Source organism: Oncorhynchus nerka, linkage group LG7 (genome assembly GCF_034236695.1).
Source record: "Oncorhynchus nerka isolate Pitt River linkage group LG7, Oner_Uvic_2.0, whole genome shotgun sequence".
Lineage (NCBI taxonomy): Eukaryota > Metazoa > Chordata > Actinopteri > Salmoniformes > Salmonidae > Oncorhynchus > Oncorhynchus nerka.
The window spans coordinates 27,749,563-27,769,484 of NC_088402.1; the positions used below are offsets into that span (position 1 = coordinate 27,749,563).

Genomic DNA, 19,922 nt, shown 5'->3' on the forward strand with positions numbered 1-19,922 from the left:
CAGAAATCGTGTCGAGGGGGTCGGGTGGGTCCAAAATAAATTACCCACTTTTCTGGAGGCCAGGCCATTGGAATGGTTTAGATTTATTGTGCGTTGCGTTTTGGAGGAAGATCGTATGCATGTGGTCAGAAGCCTAGCAGTGAGTCAGTTCACCAGTGACCCGGCCTCCCTCTCACGTTACGTCCTATATATAACATCCCTGCTCCTGGCCTCCTCCCACCCTCCCTCCCTCTCATTCTCTCTCCCAACTTCCCTGGAACCACCTTCTCCCTGGAACCACTCTGGCCTCAGTCGTCTCTCCTCTCCTCCGTCTCTCTTCTCCGTCTACCGTCTCCCTGTGTCCTGACACCCGAGCTCCAGCTCAGCAGAGTCAGTGTTTACCCGCGCTGTGCCTGGCAACAGGCTGCATGCTCGGGATAACCGGAGGCCCTACCTTTCAACGCTGCGATCTCTGCCTTCCTTCAGCCTCCTCCGATCGCTTTCCCTTGGAACTAAAGGGGAGCGCACGGAGGTGAGAGGTGAGAGAGCCGTGGAGGAGAGCCCTGATTTGAGGCTCTGGGTCCACCCGCTTCCCTCAACTGGTTTCAGTCTGCTCTACTCTCTGTCCTGCAACATCTCTGTCTTGTGGCCTCAATTAGTCACTCTGGTAGTTCCTGTAAGTTTTTGTGGTTGTGTGTGTGGTGGACTTAGGGGGGTTCGTCTTTTGGGTGGATCTTGTGGAGCACTGTGATGGATCACTCCCTGTTTGGGTGCCTCCGTAGCCCCCACGCCCCGGCCCAGGGTCTGCACCCCCACCCTGCCTTTAGCCAGTCCCCGCTGGCGCTGCACGGACGCTCTGACCACATATCCTACCCTGACCTGCCTGGCTCCTCACCCCCATGTGGGGGGTACCCTGGACCCGGGGAGGAGGGCGTGTACGGAGGGCAGCAACACCACCATCGTGGAGGACACCCGCATCAGCAGCACCCCCACCACCCACAGCACCAGACCCACCAGACTCCCTGGCATGTCCCCCAGATGCCCTCAACCAACACTAGGCATGGCCTCTGCCTACCTCCCCCAGACAGCCAAGTCCCAGAACGGTGTGGTGGGGGGACCCCAAATCTGTGTGGCTCCAACACCAACCCCAGTCTGGGAGGTAGTAGTGACCCCACAGGTGTATCCTGTGTCCCTGGGGACTTTGGACGACAGACGATGTCCCCGGACGAGACTGAACAGAGACGGAACAGTAAAGGGAAAGATGATTTGCACAGCTCAGGTAAGATGAGGACAATGAGGACATTATTCTCTTCTCTCCTCTATGCTTTTCTTAGCTTTGAGTTCAGTCTCAAAGTTTTGATTGTTTCTTTCAAAACTCACTGAGGAATTTTCATCACATAGCGAGGGAGTATAACGATTTGAAGTTTTTGGTTTGTCTATTCTCATATTGGGGATTTCACCATCTGTGTGTAAGCAAACACAGTCCACAGATGTTGAAACCGGAGAGAACAGTTTGTGATACAGTAATAAAACACACAAATGAATCGTTTGCATTTGAACTAATTGGCTAATGTTTTCATGATCACTGAAAGCGCTGTAGTCTTCTGCGTCAATGCTCCTAAATTCGAGAACCTCATGAGAAGTTGTGCAATGACAACAGGGTTCAGTGCATACTTTTTAGTTTCAAAGTCAATTCAAAGTTTGAACCTTACTAACAAGTAGGTAGGCTTATTGTTTATTTGAAACTGACTTAGTTCTGATAATTGAAACCGATGTCTTATTTGATTACCGACTGCTTGATGCTCATGGTTCAATGTTGGATATAATTTTGTTTTCTTAATTGTCTACTTGCAAATGTAATTCATTCATTTCAATGACTAGCTGTTGCACTACAGTTAGCTGTAATGGAACATTAAACTGTGTTAGCATCTCTTAATGGGAAGATGTGTATACCCACATTTCAGTATTATAACACCTTGTGTTGCAGGATCTTTAAGGATCTTATTTGATCTCGATTATGTCTTATCGCTACTGTTTTCTATGCTTTATTGACATTCATTCATATCTGGAATTACTGTCTAGAATTTTACGAGGTAGGATTAGCCTAACTTTATTGATATTTAAATTAAATGCAGGCAAGCGCTTTTTAGAAACAGCGCTTTGATGTGTGAAACACTAGGCGGCAAGGCCGCACACTGAAAATATGATCTTGTACTTCATTTCACCTGAATTCAATGAATCAAATTATTCTCACACCATCATTTAGTTATCTTTTCAGTAAAACAACAGATAAATAATGAATTAATGTTTTTATAAATATATCTATTATGGAAAAGTTTTTTTTTTGGAAGCAAAATGATAATCACAATTCAATTAAACCATTTGACTTGATAAAAATGTTCAATTGTCTTTCTAAATACTAAGGTCAATAGTCATACCATTCTATTGATAATCTTAAATGAAGAAATGAGCAAGTGTGATGCATTACAGATTTGCAGTCATCTTCTGTTATTTGAAGCATTAGATCCATTACCTTTCTGTCTACATTTGTTTTAACAGATATTAAGATACTTTGGTTTCCTCTCTCAGTGTTAAGCAATAGGGAATTGATTTACTTCTGTCATTTGCTGCAATATTGACGTAGATTGAACCGGTAGAAAGTAACTGAGACAATCTTCCATTTTCATTAGAATCAAAGTGCCCTTTAACAATCCTCAATCTCAACCCCCTCAACCCCATTTTATAGGTTATAGCCTGGCACAGCCAATATTTTATTTGTCCCTCTCTTCAGGCTCCCAGGGATAATCAACAGTGACATTTTCCTCCAGGGTATTAATGGCCTGCAGGTGTGATTTCTGTGAAGCCTCCTTTTAAATTGTTACAACGGGCACACCTGGGCTTTTTCATAGGCCTAAACCTACATAGTATTTATGGCTGTAGAACGTACGTACCTATAGCATTAGCCGCAACAGCTGTGTGTAAAAGCTGCCTCTTAATAATAATAATAATGTGGGTGGAGAATTAATCCATAACACTTCTGGAAATCACTGTTGGTCATCGACAGTATGGATGATAGAATGAAATGGAATGGAAGAAAATAGAATAGAATAGAACTGTATTAGTCCATTAGTGACGTAACAAAAAGCTCTATATTTAGGTCCAACTTCCACGTACATTTAGTTAAACAACTATTTTCAGATGAGCCCATTCAGTGGCACGTGGGAATGTATACCTAAGTCAGTGATATTATAGATAATTTTACGCACTGTCCTCCCAACGACTATGTTGCCTTTGAGAGCACTGAGTTTGTAAGGACAAACTGATCTGTACCCCGGGTGGAGTCTCAAAATGGCCGATGGCTAAATGTGTTGGACACGTCATGCAGGGCACCGCACTAGACCTAATATGGCTGTATATGGCTGTAGCCCTCATTATCAGCAGTCACCATAATAATGCAAGCTCCATCCATATCTGGGCTGGGGACCAGACAAGTCAGGCCCTTAATAAGTTACTAGCACAGTGTCTGGACTTCCTGGCGGCTACACGAGGGCTGATTCAGGTCATCAGTGCAGGGTCACGACAAGAGTACTGCTCTCTGTATCCAGAAGCCATTTCACTGACCCCAGCTTCCAGTGGTGTCGTGCACCAACACATTTGATTGGGGCACTGATGGGATGGCCAAATTCCCTTTGCATTCATTCTGTTAGTTATACTGTATTGTGCCTTTTTTCATCCTAAAAATGCATCAAATTGAAGGGGCCCCGTTTGAATGAGCAGGAAGGCTCTGCCAGGTCCTACTGTCTGTATCTGTATCGTTCTCCCTGCAGGGAAACCCACCAGGTAGAAGTGCTGTTGTGCCCAGTAGTTAACTTTCCACTTCCATTTGCCATCTCTCAGGTTAGTTTTACCCCAGGGTGCAATTGTAACTGACAGCCAGTAGAACTGTGAAGCCCTACCCAGGAGCTGCACCTCTAACACCAATCACGTTTCCTAACATTAACCTCCATTGCGCGTTATAAAAGGCAACATGGGCTTTATTTGAGGTCCTATTTCTGATGAGGTAACGGTCTTATGAGGTAACATGCTGTGGCAATAGTGAAATAAGTGGTAAAATAATGGTAAAATGCACCTTCTTGATACATAACAAAAGTTCAAGATGTAATGTAGATTCATGTTGTAGGAATATTAAAGGAGTGTTGCAAGACACTGTACGGTATAAACCATTAAACAATTGTTTCAAATAAAATAAAATACCTAAACCATGTGAAAGATATTTTGTTTGAAGATTTTATTTCCAGAAATGTCTTCGTCCCATATTCTGTTTTAATAAATCGAGTGCCATGAATACATGGGACTGGATGTGGCAGAGAGAAATACTTTCCTGGCACTATTTCATTTGTCAGCACATCCAACACGTCCAACAATTACAGTTGAACTGAGAGAAGGTTAGCTGGTTTTATTTGGCGTGGACTAGAGAACAACATGTAAATTACAGCTCAACTCTTTTGATGAATTGTAGTGTTATTAAGAGATATTTGAATGAGGTTCACCCAATTTGAAGCCACATCTGTATGAAAAAAACATTAGAAAAGGATTTGATTAAATGTACCCTTTTCAGAATCCAATTGAGCAATCTGGATTAAATACAGACAATTAGACCAAAATCAATTACAATCTGGATTAAATACAGACAATTAGACCAAAATCAATTACAATCTGGATTAAATACAGACAATTAGACCAAAATCAATTACAATCTGGATTAAATACAGACAATTAGACCAAAATCAATTACAATCTGGATTAAATACAGACAATTAGACCAAAATAAATTACAATCTGGAAAGTCTTTCTGAAGTCTACTTAACTTCAATCAAATATACGATGAATCGCACCACACACTCTTACCAGTGGCATCTGCTGAAACGCTTCAGCCTGTATGTAGAGTGGGCCGGTGTACGATTTCCGATCATGCTCCATTTGATGTCTAGGCCCGTGGGTGGTGCTTAGCTGATCTATGTATCTATTGGTCTATTGTTCAGTCTGCCAGGTGATAGGTGGGAGGTTCACACCCTACATTACCTTCCCACATTACCACATCACATTATCACGCTACCACACCCCACATAGCAGAGGCAGCATGCACCTCATTTTTGGGGCACGAGTAGGATGGCCAAATTCAATAGCTTTACTTACATTTTTCATAAAATAAAGAATACCTTCCATCTCATCATTTAGTTACAAGGGACATTAGCTCCACATTATCAGATGCATTATTACATCAGACATTACCACATGCATTACAGCTTCACATTACCCCACACCTGACTGACCTCAGCTTCACCTTCCCTCCAGTCCACCAGAGATGAACTCTTGGAATCACTTTTGTCTTAGAACAATAGAACTACAGTATCGAGTTGGCTAGCCTCAAATATTAGCCCTCTTTTTGGATGAAACTTCTATTTAGAACAGGTGATAAAGTACTGGAGAGAGGCAGAGACAATTCCACCAACTTTCCAGTTAAACAAATGATTGTTATAGGGCCTACAGTATTCTCTGTGTTGCCTAGGTTTAAAAGAAACGAGGCTATAGAAAATTGATTTGTGGAATTTCCACATACGGTAAGAATGTGTTACAACTTGATAATATTTGAGTGATATCAGTCTGTTTCTTTCTATGCTCCAAGGAGTGAAGATGAGTGAGTTTGTTTCAGAGAAAGAACACAGGGTATTTGTCGGAGGGAGCTGGGCTCTGAGACTGTAGAGAACTCCCTGCCTGCCACCTCTCATGCAGCTTCCCCCTCCTCCAGTAAGACACTATAAAGTGTGCATGAACAATATCCCCATAATAAAAGGTGATTGTCACCCCTAATTTGTTTTGCTTTCATTTTGCATTTCAGCCCTGCAGTTTATTACACAATCCCTTCTTTTTTCACCACGTTTTCCTCGCCTTTCCTTTTTGGCGACTCAACAGTGTCTGGAAAAAGTTCTGTTTTTCATTTCAGATTCCCAGGATGGGAGCTATAAGTCTGACGTGAACAGCAAGCCCAGGAAGGAGAGGACAGCGTTCACCAAGGAACAGATCCGGGAACTGGAGTCAGAGTTTGCGCACCACAACTACCTGACGAGACTGAGGCGGTATGAGATAGCAGTCAACCTCGACCTCACAGAAAGACAAGTACGTTACCTGTTGTTGTGTGGAAGCAATCAAATCTATAAACATTTGCATATAAAACAAGTGAAAAGTGATAAAGAAAAAAATAAGTATCTTACCTGTGTGGTGTTGATAAAACAAAACAAGTTAATTAGTCATATTGGCTTATCATATTGGCTTATCATATTGGCTTATCATATTGGCTTATCATCTAATCATCTAATGACAAAACATTATGCAGTTCATTTCTCCCTTGGATGATCAAAGAAATCAGAACATTTTGTGTGAACAAAATATCTGAAGGAATCACGGTTAGAGGACTGATTCTGTAATTACCCTAAGAACTCACAGACTCATCTATTCAAAGACTCACACAGAAATGTCAGCTAACAGCAGTTGTTAGGGATTCTATTAAAAACTGCACAGGCCTCAGGATGAAAACCCTGTATGTTTTGACATTACCAAACGCTTGTCATGCTAATGTTCTGAATCGCATCGCTTTCCAAACCAAAACCACTGAGGCTTTTTGATATATCTGTGCTGCATGTGTGTGTGTGTGTGTGTGTGTGTGTGTGTGCGCGCGCGCTCGCGTGTGTGTGTGTGTGTTGCCAGCACCGCTGGTCTGTCTGTGTGTGTGCAGGGACTGTCTCATGGCATGTGTCAGACACCAGATGTTTCTGTATTCCCTTCAGACACTAATAGGAAGTACACTGACATTAAGGGGCGGATTCCCACACAGTATGCAGAAGGGAGAATCTCTATTGAAAGTGTTGTTTAGTCCAGTATGTAGGATTAAACTGGGGCCAGGATGAAAAGAAACAAACTTTTCATCTACATTTTTTTTTTTATGTCTTAATCTGCCTTGATCTAAAAAGTTGGTCTGCATAAGTCTGTTGGTAGTGATGCGTTTAACCAAACCAACCTACACACTCACCACACCCATAAGTGCTTTTGGAAATCATAGTCTGTTGTATAAGTCCAATCAGACTTTCAAGGCCAGGCCCAGGCAGCCAGGCAACAACCCACTGAGGACTTAGGCCTTCCAGCTAGGAGCCCTGTCCTTCACAATCACTCCCACTCATATTGGCTGCCTCTCCTCTCTTCCTCTCTCCTCTCCTGTCCTCTCTTCTCCACACATTCCCAATGCAAGGCCTATAAATCTGGATGTGCGTGGGGGTTGTGTGTCTGTGTCTGTCTCTGTGTGTGTGTGTGTGTGTGTACATGTGTGTGTGCGTGTGTGTGTGTGTTTGTTTGTGTGTGTGTGTGTGTCTGTCTCTCTGTGTGTATGTGTGTGTGTGTACATGTGTGTGTGTGTGTGTGTGTGTGTGTGTGTGTGTGTGTGTGTGTGTGTGTGTGTGTGTGTGTGTGTGTGTGTGAGTGAGTGTGTGTACATGTGTGTGTGTGTGTACGTGTGTGGGGGTTGATCTTGGATGTTAAACCCACTCTAACATCCTCGTGGCTATTATCTTACAGTGCAGCTTCTACCTCCCTGATCTTGCTATTAACTACTATATAGCTTTACCAATAATGATTGTACATTCTGGCCCCAGCCCAAGGGCATATACAGTGGCAGGGGTTTATACAAGTTGTGGACACCAATCCTCATCTCGTCTCGCCACTGAACCCTGCGAGTGTGTGTGTGTGTGTGTGTGTGTGTGTGTGTGTGTGTGTGTGTGTGTGTGTGTGTGTGTGCAACAACTTAGGTAGAACTTACTGATTGCCCAATTAGAGTTGCACCCAAGGCTGGCAGAAGATTTTGTACGGCTCGTGGATATGTGTGTCCGAGTGCATTTGTGTGTTTGTGTGTATGTAAAACAAAAACATACGAAGGACTTAGTTTTATGAGGCGGTCGATGCTAAACCTGTTTATTCGAAAATGAGCCACACATGCGTGTTTACTCTGTAAACTTAACTCCTGTCTTGGGCCTGTGAGTGGCAGGCCACGATGCCTAAAATAAATCCAGGAGAGCTTTGGACTCCTGTGAGAAAGCAGGTCGCTCAGGGGGGTGGATAAGAGAGGGGTGGGGATGAAGGGAGTATAGGAGGGGGTTGGAGTTTGTGGGGCATGGGGAGGGCCAACAGGAGGGGTAGGGCTGTGAAGGGTCGTCAGTGGGGGATGGGGAGGGCCAACAGGAGGGGTAGGGCTGTGAAGGGTCGTCAGTGGGGGATGGGGAAGGGAGCTTCGCTCATTCCCGATCCGATCGGGCCGTTTTAGGCAGCAGCTTAATCATCACGAAGAAGAGACGCAAATACTGAAAGATCTGTGGAGTCAGGAACAGGATCCGAGGCAGGGCCCCCCGCCAGTGTGCGGACGTGACCCATGCATCAGCACATACCTGGCCATGTCGAAATAAGACGCCCCAACAGCCAACACTAACCACGACAGCCAACACTAACCACGACAGCCAACACTAACCACGACAGCCAACACGAACCACGACAGCCAACACTAACCACGACAGCCAACACTAACCACGACAGCCAACACTAACTACGACAGCCAACACTAACCACGACAGCCAACACTAACCACGACAGCCAACAATAACTGGCCCCACTGTCATCGAGTGCTACCTATACCCTACACCCAGGGTTCAGTGTCACCCTGTGCAACCTACATCGTACACAGTGGGGTCAAAACGACCCAAAGTACCCCGTCGTTTACAATGGGGGAACCAAGACTCAAGTGGCGTGCGACTGTAATGATCTTGTAGATAATGATTTAGCACTCGGCTGCCAGCTCTGGTAGACGAGGTGTCTCTCAGGGTTTACGTAAGATCATACCGTGTGAAGAGGGAGGTGGGGGAGCTAGAGAGTGTGTGCGAGGGGGGGGAATGGTGTGTCGGGAGGAGTGTGTGTGTGTTAAAAGAGAGGTGGGGGAGCTGGGTTGCACACTTGTGTTTGTGTGTGTGTGGGAGGGTGGGGGGGGATGGTGTGTCGGGAGGAGTGTGTGTGTGTGTGAAAAGAGAGGTGGGGGAGCTGGGTTGCACACTCCTGTATGTATGTATGTATGTATGTGTGTATGTATGTGTGCGTGTGTGTGTGTGTGTGTGTGCGCGTGTGTGTGTGTGTGTGTGTGTGTGTGTGTGTGTGTGTGTGTGTGTGTGTGTGTGTGTGTGTGTGTGTGTGTGTGCGCGCGTGTGCGCGCACATGCTCTGCTCAGACAGAGGTCTGTTTCACTGAGGCTGTAAATCTCTGTCACACACACTGATAGAGAAGGGTTCACACCAACAGATTCAGGACATTGGTTTCCTGACGCACAGGGGGACGCTAGGGTTTTACTGAGGGGGAACGGGAGGGAAGAGGTGGGGGACGCTAGGGTTTTACTGAGGGGGAACGGGAGGGAAGAGGTGGGGGACGCTAGGGTTTTACTGAGGGGGAACGGGAGGGAAGAGGTGGGGGACGCTAGGGTTTTACTGAGGGGAACGGGAGGGAAGAGGTGGGGGGTGGGACGCTAGGGTTTTACTGAGGGGAACGGGAGGGAAGAGGTGGGGGATGCTAGGGTTTTACTGAGGGGAACGGGAGGGAAGAGGTGGGGACGCTAGGGTTTTACTGAGGGGGAACGGGAGGGAAGAGGTGGGGACGCTAGGGTTTTACTGAGGGGAACAGGAGGGAAGAGGTGGGGGGACGCTAGGGTTTTACTGAGGGGGAACGGGAGGGAAGAGGTGGGGGACGCTAGGGTTTTACTGAGGGGGAACGGGAGGGAAGAGGTGGGGGACGCTAGGGTTTTACTGAGGGGAACGGGAGGGAAGAGGTGGGGGGACGCTAGGGTTTTACTGAGGGGGAACGGGAGGGAAGAGGTGGGGGACGCTAGGGTTTTACTGAGGGGAACGGGAGGGAAGAGGTGGGGGCTAGGGTTTTACTGAGGGGGAACGGGAGGGAAGAGGTGGGGGACGCTAGGGTTTTACTGAGGGGGAACGGGAGGGAAGAGGTGGGGGACGCTAGGGTTTTACTGAGGGGGAACGGGAGGGAAGAGGTGGGGGACGCTAGGGTTTTACTGAGGGGGAACGGGAGGGAAGAGGTGGGGGACGCTAGGGTTTTACTGAGGGGGAACGGGAGGGAAGAGGTGGGGGGGGACGCTAGGGTTTTACTGAGGGGGAACGGGAGGGAAGAGGTGGGGGACGCTAGGGTTTTACTGAGGGGGAACGGGAGGGAAGAGGTGGGGGACGCTAGGGTTTTACTGAGGGGGAACGGGAGGGAAGAGGTGGGGGGACGCTAGGGTTTTACTGAGGGGGAACGGGAGGGAAGAGGTGGGGGGACGCTAGGGTTTTACTGAGGGGGAACGGGAGGGAAGAGGTGGGGGGGCTAGGGTTTTACTGAGGGGGAACGGGAGGGAAGAGGTGGGGGACGCTAGGGTTTTACTGAGGGGGAACGGGAGGGAAGAGGTGGGGGGACGCTAGGGTTTTACTGAGGGGGAACGGGAGGGAAGAGGTGGGGGGACGCTAGGGTTTTACTGAGGGGAACGGGAGGGAAGAGGTGGGGGACGCTAGGGTTTTACTGAGGGGGAACGGGAGGGAAGAGGTGGGGGACGCTAGGGTTTTACTGAGGGGGAACGGGAGGGAAGAGGTGGGGGACGCTAAGGTTTTACTGAGGGGGAACGGGAGGGAAGAGGTGGGGGAACGCCAGGGTTTTACTGAGGGGGAACGGGAGGGAAGAGGTGGGGGGATGCTAGGGTTTTATTGATGGGCCTACATACCAAAAACTCCAGCACGCCACGAATCAACAATGGCATCGAGTTACCTCAGAACCTCACACACAATATACACCCCATCTCCACTCGCTCACAACAATGCCTGAACACTTTGTGCACTTCAAAGTTATTGAAATGTTCTTCATGTGGTTATTATTATACTAAATACATTTTCTTAAACCTTGGCTAATATTGCCCTTGTTACTGAGAAGGGCTATGATCCCCCAGCCCTCCTGAAAACAACCCAAGTGTCAAACTCCAGTCCTTGAGGGCCACAGCATCTGCAGGTTTTCATTCCTCATAGGAGTGTCTAAATCAGACACCAAAGGAACGAGACGAAATTAGCAGTCACTGTCGCCCTCCAGGTTCTGAGGTGGACCCCCGCCGTATAACTTCCACGCTCTTTCCCTGTCAATTAATTGTTCTCTTCTCCTCCAGGTAAAGGTGTGGTTCCAGAACAGAAGGATGAAGTGGAAGCGTGTTAAAGGAGGTCAACAGGGGGCAGCGGCGCGAGAGAAAGAACTGGTCAACGTGAAGAAGGGAACTCTGTTACCCTCAGAGTACTCTGGCATGGTGGGAGGACTACACCACTCCACTGGTTCCCCTGGTAATGAGGACAGTCACGACAGTGACCAGAGCTCAGAGCACGCTCATTTATGACCCTGACCTGCCACATATGCCACGCAGAGGTCAAAGGTTAAGTTTGCGGCCATTTGAACAAACGTCTAAAAATGCAGTGAGTTGATGAGATCATGTTGCATTTACAGCTACAGCATTACATACAGTATGTTGAGATTAGACTCAGAACTCATAAAGAACACCTAGGCCTTTTCTCTCAGGAACCAGCAACAAACAGGTTTTCTGACTGAAGGTGTTTGTTGATTGGCAAAGGAGTGAAGAAAGAAAGAAGTCAAGGTTAGCAAGAAGAAGAAGGAATGGAAGGAGCATGGAATTAACAACTGGATGTGTGAAATAAAACAACAAATGATATGCTTGTCAGCAAAGCCTCAAGCTCATGAGACTGTAAATTGGGAATATAATTGTATATTATTGTGAACATTCCACAAGTGCCTTGATAGAATGGCTTGGATTTTTGAACTGTCAAATATAAAATTCTACTGTATTTACTCCGTTTGGAATACAAAAGTCGTCCAATTAGTTTTAAGTAAAATTGTGGAATTGAATTGAATAGTAGGCTATTACCGTGAGTTCTACTATGCTGATTTACTTACAACATAACTGAATGATGCATATTAGCAAACATCTCCATTGGTTTTACATTTTGCTTCCACTAAGAGTCTTAAAAGTTAAATTTTTTCGTGAAAAATGTATACTTTTATTACATATAAATCTGGGACATAATGGTTTCTTAAGGGAATAAAACAGATCAATCAAAAACATTTTTGTCATTGTCCGGTTCTTGAACATTCTCACAATATTGCACAATTGGTATGTTACTAGATCTGTAAAAAAAAACATGTTAATGTAATTTAAAACCATATGTAGACCTAGAGTTTCTTTGCCTTCTGTATGAGTGTGCATTCTAATTTGTGTTTTAGAGTGCCGTTTTGGCCGAGGCAGAGCCGTAGCCGCCTACAGTACAGAACCAGCTGGTTTTGGCCGTGGCAGAACCGTGGTTTCCTAAAGTACAGAACCAGCTGGTTTTGGCCGTGGCAGAACCATGGTTTCCTAAAGTACAGAACCAGCTGGTTTTGGCCGTGGCAGAGCCGTATCCTCCTACAGTACAGGACCAGCTGGTTTTGGCCGTGGCAGAGCCTTATCCTCCTACAGTACAGAACCAGCTGGTTTTGGCAGTGGCAGAACCGTGGTTTCCTAAAGTACAGAACCAGCTGGTTTTGGCCGTGGCAGAGCCTTATCCTCCTACAGTACAGAACCAGCTGGTTTTGGCCATGGCAGAACCGTGGTTTCCTAAAGTACAGAACCAGCTGGTTTTGGCAGTGGCAGAGCCGTATCCTCCTACAGTACAGGACCAGCTGGTTTTGGCCGTGACAGAGCCTTATCCTCCTACAGTACAGAACCAGCTGGTTTTGGCCGTGGCAGAACCGTGGTTTCCTAAAGTACAGGACCAGCTGGTTTTGGCCGTGGCAGAGCCGTATCCTCCTACAGTACAGGACCAGCTGGTTTTGGCCGTGGCAGAGCCGTATCCTCCTACAGTACAGGACCAGCTGGTTTTGGCCGTGGCAGAGCTGTAGCCTCTTACAGTACAGGACCAGCTGGTTTTGGCCGTGGCAGAACCGTGGCCTCCTAAAGTACAGGACAAGCTGGTTTTGGCCGTGGCAGAGCCGTAGCCTCTTACAGTACAGAACCAGCTGGTTTTGGCTGTGGCAGAGCCGTATCCTCCTACAGTACAGGACCAGCTGGTTTTGGCCGTGGCAGAGCCATAGCCTCTTACAGTACAGGACCAGCTGGTTTTGGCCGTGGCAGAGCCGTAGCCTCTTACAGTACAGAACCAGCTGGTTTTGGCCGTGGCAGAACCGTAGCCTCCTAAAGTACAGAACCAGCTGGTTTTGGCCGAGGCAGAACCGTGGCCTCCTAAAGTACAGAACCAGCTGGTTATGCAATAACTGCAAGTTTGGATTTAACTGATTTGTGGCTTTCCAGCTCCCTCAGAATCACAGACAAAGTGGATTTGTGTTCAGTTGTGGTCAGATTTCATCAGACTCCAGAACCCTGCTTTCTCTCTCTGTTTCTTTTATTAGCTGACTGTCTGATTTAGCTGTTTGTATATGACATCGCCTGATCAAAGTAGAACACATAGACGGTTCTCATCAGGAATGTCGGTCAGAGCTGTTGGAGAATAAATTAGAATGAGGAATGTATTCATGAGGATTTATAGTGAAGCTTAGCCATATGTTCAGCTGGAGTGATCAGAGACCTGTCTAAACAGTGTGATGGATTTGACCCTGCAGAGGCAACAATTACAAGACAAATGAATTCCTACATGAGCGGATAAACAAATGTACACAAAGAACATGAACATTGACAACCCAAGAACATCATCTGAAAGAAACGCACAATTAAAAAACAACATTTTTAAAGCTTTCTTTGACAGAGTAGATCACACACTTAACATGGGTTACATTTTGTATACCCATTGATATGACATGTAATCAAACGTAGACAGCTAAGGTAATTGTGTCTAATTCCATTTCAATGGTGCTCCAGTGTTCTGCATTACAGTGTGAAGGGACGGTGCGGTACAGCCGAAAGCCTGTCGTTGTGGAATACCTCTGCACCGTGTAACTTCTGATCTTGAATGAACCTTCTACCTTGATCCCTTCGGGAGCAGCTTTCCTTCTGCAGGAAGGGTAATGTTGTCATTACAACCCTCCATGCCAAGAACAACACACGCCAACTAAAGTCTTTTCCACATTGAATCTGAGCATCTCCTTTGCTTTTCCAACTGAAAGGATTTAGTACTATTCTCAGTATAGTGTAGGTGTTGAAAGATGATGTACACTGTAGTACGATACCCAAAACTATAGTGAAAATTGTGATTTCTGTTTCTCTCTGGTAGCGGAATATGTTTAAACACACCGCGATCCAGACTCTGAGTGCCAGAATCCTTGTCTTGAATCTAGAATCGCTTTCCAGCAACACAATGTAAGCAGATACTGAAATTTTGGTGTTTACAAAGTGAGTTTGAACTTTTTGAGCTTTTTCTCAGTGACTGAGTTGCTTTGAGAATAACATTGACCGTGGATATGCCTGTGTTGAATTTCTCACCGTTTTTACAGACAGTTTGGGACATGTCCAAGACATGGTACATCTGGGATACATTAAAAAGGCCAACTGAAAAATCTACAACTACATGTTTATTTAAATAATTAGGCATAACTCACAAATCAGGTCACATCACATGCTTCATGGCTGGTTAGCATTCCAGGGTGTTTAAGGCCAACAGTGTATCTTCTTTACCTGGTTTTATATCATAATGATCTGAACAAAACAGCACTCTGCCCCAAAAATGATCTAGGCTCAAACTGACCCACATCATGAAGTTCTTCAGCATCACAAAATTCCTCAGACATTGGCAAATTGGCAAATTTCTGGTTACGTCACTGTTTAATACAAAAATGATGGAATTTGTGTAATAACATAATAACACAGTTAAGTCTAATATCATAATGTAGTTATAGTTGTGACAGTGGAGAGAGCAGAATATGAGACACTAAGGGATTGAACTCGTGCTCAGGAAATTGTTCCGAATCACAAGATTATGGCCGGATGATATTGGATGACGAAATGCAGGAAACCACAAGTCCTCCAATAAACTGGCAGGGGACCATGAGTGACAGCTGTTTTAGCCATTTAGAGCCTTATTTATTGGCATAAGAGACACTTTTACAATAGCTGGTATGAAGAAATGGTTCTGGTCTGGGCCAGGAACTGAAGGGTGCAGATAGTGACTTCACACCTGGAGCGATAAAGGACTCAGTCACGCATATTAATACTACAGCCAAACTAGATGCTATCATAAACAATACAGACATCACAGCAAAATATGTCTGTATATTACAGTGCCCTCCTGAATTATTGACACCCTAGGTAAATATGAACAAAAAAGGTTGTGGAAAAAAATCACATTCTTGTTTATCAGCTTGATCGTACATTCAAAATATCATATGAATCTAACCATTAATTTAGTTAAAATTGTTCAAAGAAAAAAAAGTGATCAAGAAAAAAAAGTATTCAAAAACATGTGTCACAATTATTGACACCCCTAGAAATTCTTATGAACAAAATCAAATTGATGTGTATTCTGATTAAGACTTTTTACCCCTTTTCTGTGATATCCAATTGGCAGTTACAGTCTTGTCCCATCGCTGCAACTCCCCTACGGACTCGAGACAGGCAAAGATCGAGAGACATGCGTCCTCCAAAACACAACCCTGCCAAGACGCACTGCTTCTTGACACACTGCTCGCTTAATGCGGAAGCCAGCTGCACCAAGGTGTCGGAGGAAACACCGTCCAGCTGGCGATCGAGGTCAGCTTGCAGGCGCCCAGCACACCACAAGGAGTCGCTAGAGCATGATGGGCAAGGAAATCCCAGCTGGCCAAACCCTCCCCTAACCCAGGAGCGACGCTGGGACAATTGTGAGCCGCCTCATGGGTCTCCCGGTCATGGCCAGTTGTGACAGAGCCTGGGATTGAACCAGGGTCTGTAGTGATGGCCTGTTTCACTAGGGTATAAATGTGAGGTGACACACAGGCTAAACTCCATTAGTCATCCATCAACATGGAAAGGCCAGAGAACACACAAATGAAATGCAACAAAAGGTTGTTGACCTTCACAAATCAGGCAATGGCTGTAAAAAGATAACTACACGCCTGAAAATATACATCTCCAATATTAGGGAAGTCATTTTAAACAACTGGAGCTGTGGATGAACCTGCCAAGAAGAGGACGCAGGTGTATTTTCCCCCCACGCACAGTGGCAAAATAATCTCTAAGGATCACAGTTGGAGAATTGCAGAATTTGGTAACATTTTGAGGTCACTAAGTCTCCAAAACTACAATTAAACCCCACCTCCATGCCAACAAGTCATTTGGAATGGTTGCCAGAAGAAAGCCTGTGCTGTCACCAAACCACAAGCCTACACTCCTCGAGTTTGCTAAATGTCATTGAAACTTTGATTGCAACCAGATTCTATGGTCTGATGATACTAAAATATAGCTTTTTGGCAACAAACACCAGAGGTGGGTTTGGCATAAAAAGAGCCATGGTCATGCAGAAAATGAAAATAACATAATCCCCACTGTGAAGTATGGTGGTGGATCTGTGATGTTGTGAGGCTGTTTTACTTCCAAAGGCCCTGGGAACCTTGTTAGGATACATGGTATCATGGACTCCATCAAGGACTGTACCAGGAGATTTTAGGCCAAAACCCGTCTGCCTCTGCCAGGAGGCTGAAACTGGGTCGTCGTTGGATCTTCCAACAGGACAACGATCCAAAGCAAACCTCCAAATCCACATGAAAATGGTTCACTGACCATAGAATAAAGCTTTTTCAATGGCCATCCCAGTTCTCTGACCTAAACCCCATTGAAAACCTGTGGGTTGAGCTGAAGAGGAGAGTCCACAAGCGAGGACCAAGGATTTGGAGAGTTTCCATATGGAGAAATGGTCTCAAATCCCTTCCTTTGTGTTCTCCCACCTCATCAAACATTATGGGAGACAACTCAGAGCTGTTATCTTGGCAGAGTAAGGGAAGACCCCCATGAAATGGACAATAATGACTGGCAATTTATTGGCATTGGGCGAACCATATACACAATTGCAAATACCACTCAAATGGACGGCAGTTAATCAAAACCATATTGCAACCGGAACATTACAAATGCCAAGTGTAATGAACCAAAAATCCCATAGGGGGTGAGCACGCTCCACCATAGATTTTCATATGAGAAATGGTCACAAAGTCAGGTCAATAATACAAATCTAGTAAGTGTATGGACATACATTTATCTTATTTTATTGAGTTTGTCCATAAGGCCTATGTTTTGTCCATTTGCCATATTGGATCATAGGAAGTCGGCTTCTGAACCCAAAAAGTCAGGGAACCATGTCCAAATGGCATAAGAAATGTCCAAATAAAAATATATAAGTATTTAAAGTACCAAATCAGGATGTTATGTCCATTTGCCATATATGATCATAGGATGTCGGCTTCCGAACCAAAAAGTCAGTGAACCATGTCCAAATGGCATAAGACATGTCCAAATGGCATATATACTGACCAACTGATATATATCACTATGTTAAGCCCTGAATCAACCTAGAAAGTCTATTTGTCATGTCTGATAATTGGAAGTCATAGGAAGTAAGAATTTCTCATTGATGTTGATTCAGCATGTCCATTTCATAATGGGAAGTCCTTATACATTGGCAATGGACACTGTCAACTTGCAGAATAGCATGTTCACACTGACAATATAGCATATGTGTAATGGACACTGTCCAATCGCTTGTTGGTGTTGATTTCAGCCTGTCCATTTGGTGATGGAAAATCCCTCATTAAATACATTTGAAATGGACAAATGTAAACTGTCCATTTGCAATGTCTTACAATGGGCATTTACGAATTGGACATGCTCTAATATACTGCAGAAATGCCCAATTGACTGGCTCATTGAACTCGGGATGGCCGAGCAGTGATAGTGGTTCCTCTCCATCTCTAGGTTGTGTTGATTTCAGCCTTTCCATTTGGTGATCTTAAATCCCTCGTTAAATACATTTTTACCTTTCATTTTACCTTTCATAAAATCACAAGTGTAATACATCAAAATAAAGCTTAACTTCTTGTTAATCGAGACGCTTTACAGTGAAAGCACACCATGCGATTATCTGAGGACAGCGCCCCGCATACAAAACCATATTTCAACCAGGCAGGTGTGACACAAAAGTCAGAAATAGCGATATAAAAGAACGCGATCTCATTCACGCGCTTGGACACATTACAGACAAAATGGGAGCCACAGAGAAAAACTACAATTTCTGGCTCATTTGTCCAAAAACCAGCCTGAAACTCTTTCTAAACACTTTTGACATCTATTGGAAGCATTAGGAACTGCAATCTGGGAGGACTTCGCCTTATAAGAAAAGTGACAGCCATTGAAAATAGTGGTAAGCTGAAATATATATACTTTTTGGGATGGTTTTTCCTCAAGGTTTCGCATGCCACATCAGTTCTGTTATACTCACAGACATTATCTTAACATTTTTTTGTGTGTGTGTGTGTGTGTGTGTGTGTGTGTGTGTTTGTGTGTTTTTTCTTGGACATCTGGTGGAAGAAATGACTGATTTACAGTTCATGAGCGTTGTCTAATCACACATACAACATTTTAGAAAGATGTGACCTTTTTAACCCTTTGAAATAGCCCCCGTGACACCAATTTAAGGCACTTCCAGTTGTTACAGGAAGCTGAAAGTAAACGCATATCTTCAGTGGGGCAGGATTTTACAGAATCCTGAGTTTAAAGTCTTTACGTTAACCTCTTGAACCTCTGGGGGCAGTATTTCATTTTTGGATGAAAAACGTTCCCGTTTTAAACAAGATATTTTGTCACGAAAAGATGCTCGACTATGCATATAATTGACACCTTTGGAAAGAAAACACTCTGACGTTTCCAAAACTGCAAAGATATTGTCTGTGAGTGCCACAGAACTAATGCTACAGGCGAAACCAAGATGAAATTTCATACAGGAAGTGAGCCAGATTTTGAATGTATTTGTAGGTATATCATTGGAAAATTGACCATAAGAGACTACATTTACCCGGTGTCCGCTCGGTGTCCTCCGTCGAAACTATTGCGTAAACTCCAGGTGCGTGCATTTTTCCATTTTGTTCAGAGGAGAAACCAAACTGCCACGAGTGATTTATCATCGAATAGATATGTGAAAAACACCTTTGAGGATTGATTCTAAACAACGTTTGCCATGTTTCTGTCGATATTATGGAGTTAATTTGGAAAAAAGTTTGCCGTTGTAATGACTGAATTTTAGTTATTTTTTCTTCAGCCAAACGTGATGAACAAAACGGAGCGATTTCTCCTACACAAATAATCTTTTTGGAAAAACTGAACATTTGCTATCTAACTGAGAGTCTCCTCATTGAAAACATCCGAAGTTCTTCAAAGGTAAATGATTTTATTTTAATGCTTTTCTTGTTTTTGTGAAAATGTTGCCTGCTGAATGCTAGGCTTAATGCTATGCTAGCTATCAATACTCTTACACAAATGCTTGTGTAGCTATGGTTGAAAAGCATTTTTTGAAAATCTGAGATGACAGTGTTGTTAACAAAAGGCTAAGCTTGTGAGCCAATATATTTATTTCATTTCATTTGCGATTTTCATGAATAGTTAACACTTGCAATGTGGAGATACTCATCAATCATATGGGAAATGCCACTCGCGTCCCTTATGTAGGAGAGGGTGCACAAAGTCCTAAGGCATTTCTGTTTTTAACTTTTTATTAGCAAAAATATCTAAAACTCTGTTTTTGCTTTGTCATTATGGGGTATTATGTGTAGATTGATGAGGAAAATAAATAATTTAATCCATTTTAGAATAAAGC

General features: G+C 44.5%; 1 protein-coding gene across 1 annotated transcript; it reads left to right on the top strand.

The window, feature by feature from the left end:
• Window positions 1–210: 210 nt before the first annotated feature.
• meox2b (mesenchyme homeobox 2b) lies at window positions 211–12,213 on the top strand. Its single transcript, XM_029663124.2, has 3 exons — window positions 211–1,258; window positions 5,984–6,156; window positions 11,261–12,213. Exons 1-3 carry the CDS (start codon window positions 730–732, stop codon window positions 11,480–11,482), a joined length of 924 nt encoding a protein of 307 aa, XP_029518984.1. The 5' UTR covers window positions 211–729; the 3' UTR covers window positions 11,483–12,213.
• The last annotated feature ends 7,709 nt before the right edge of the window (window positions 12,214–19,922 follow it).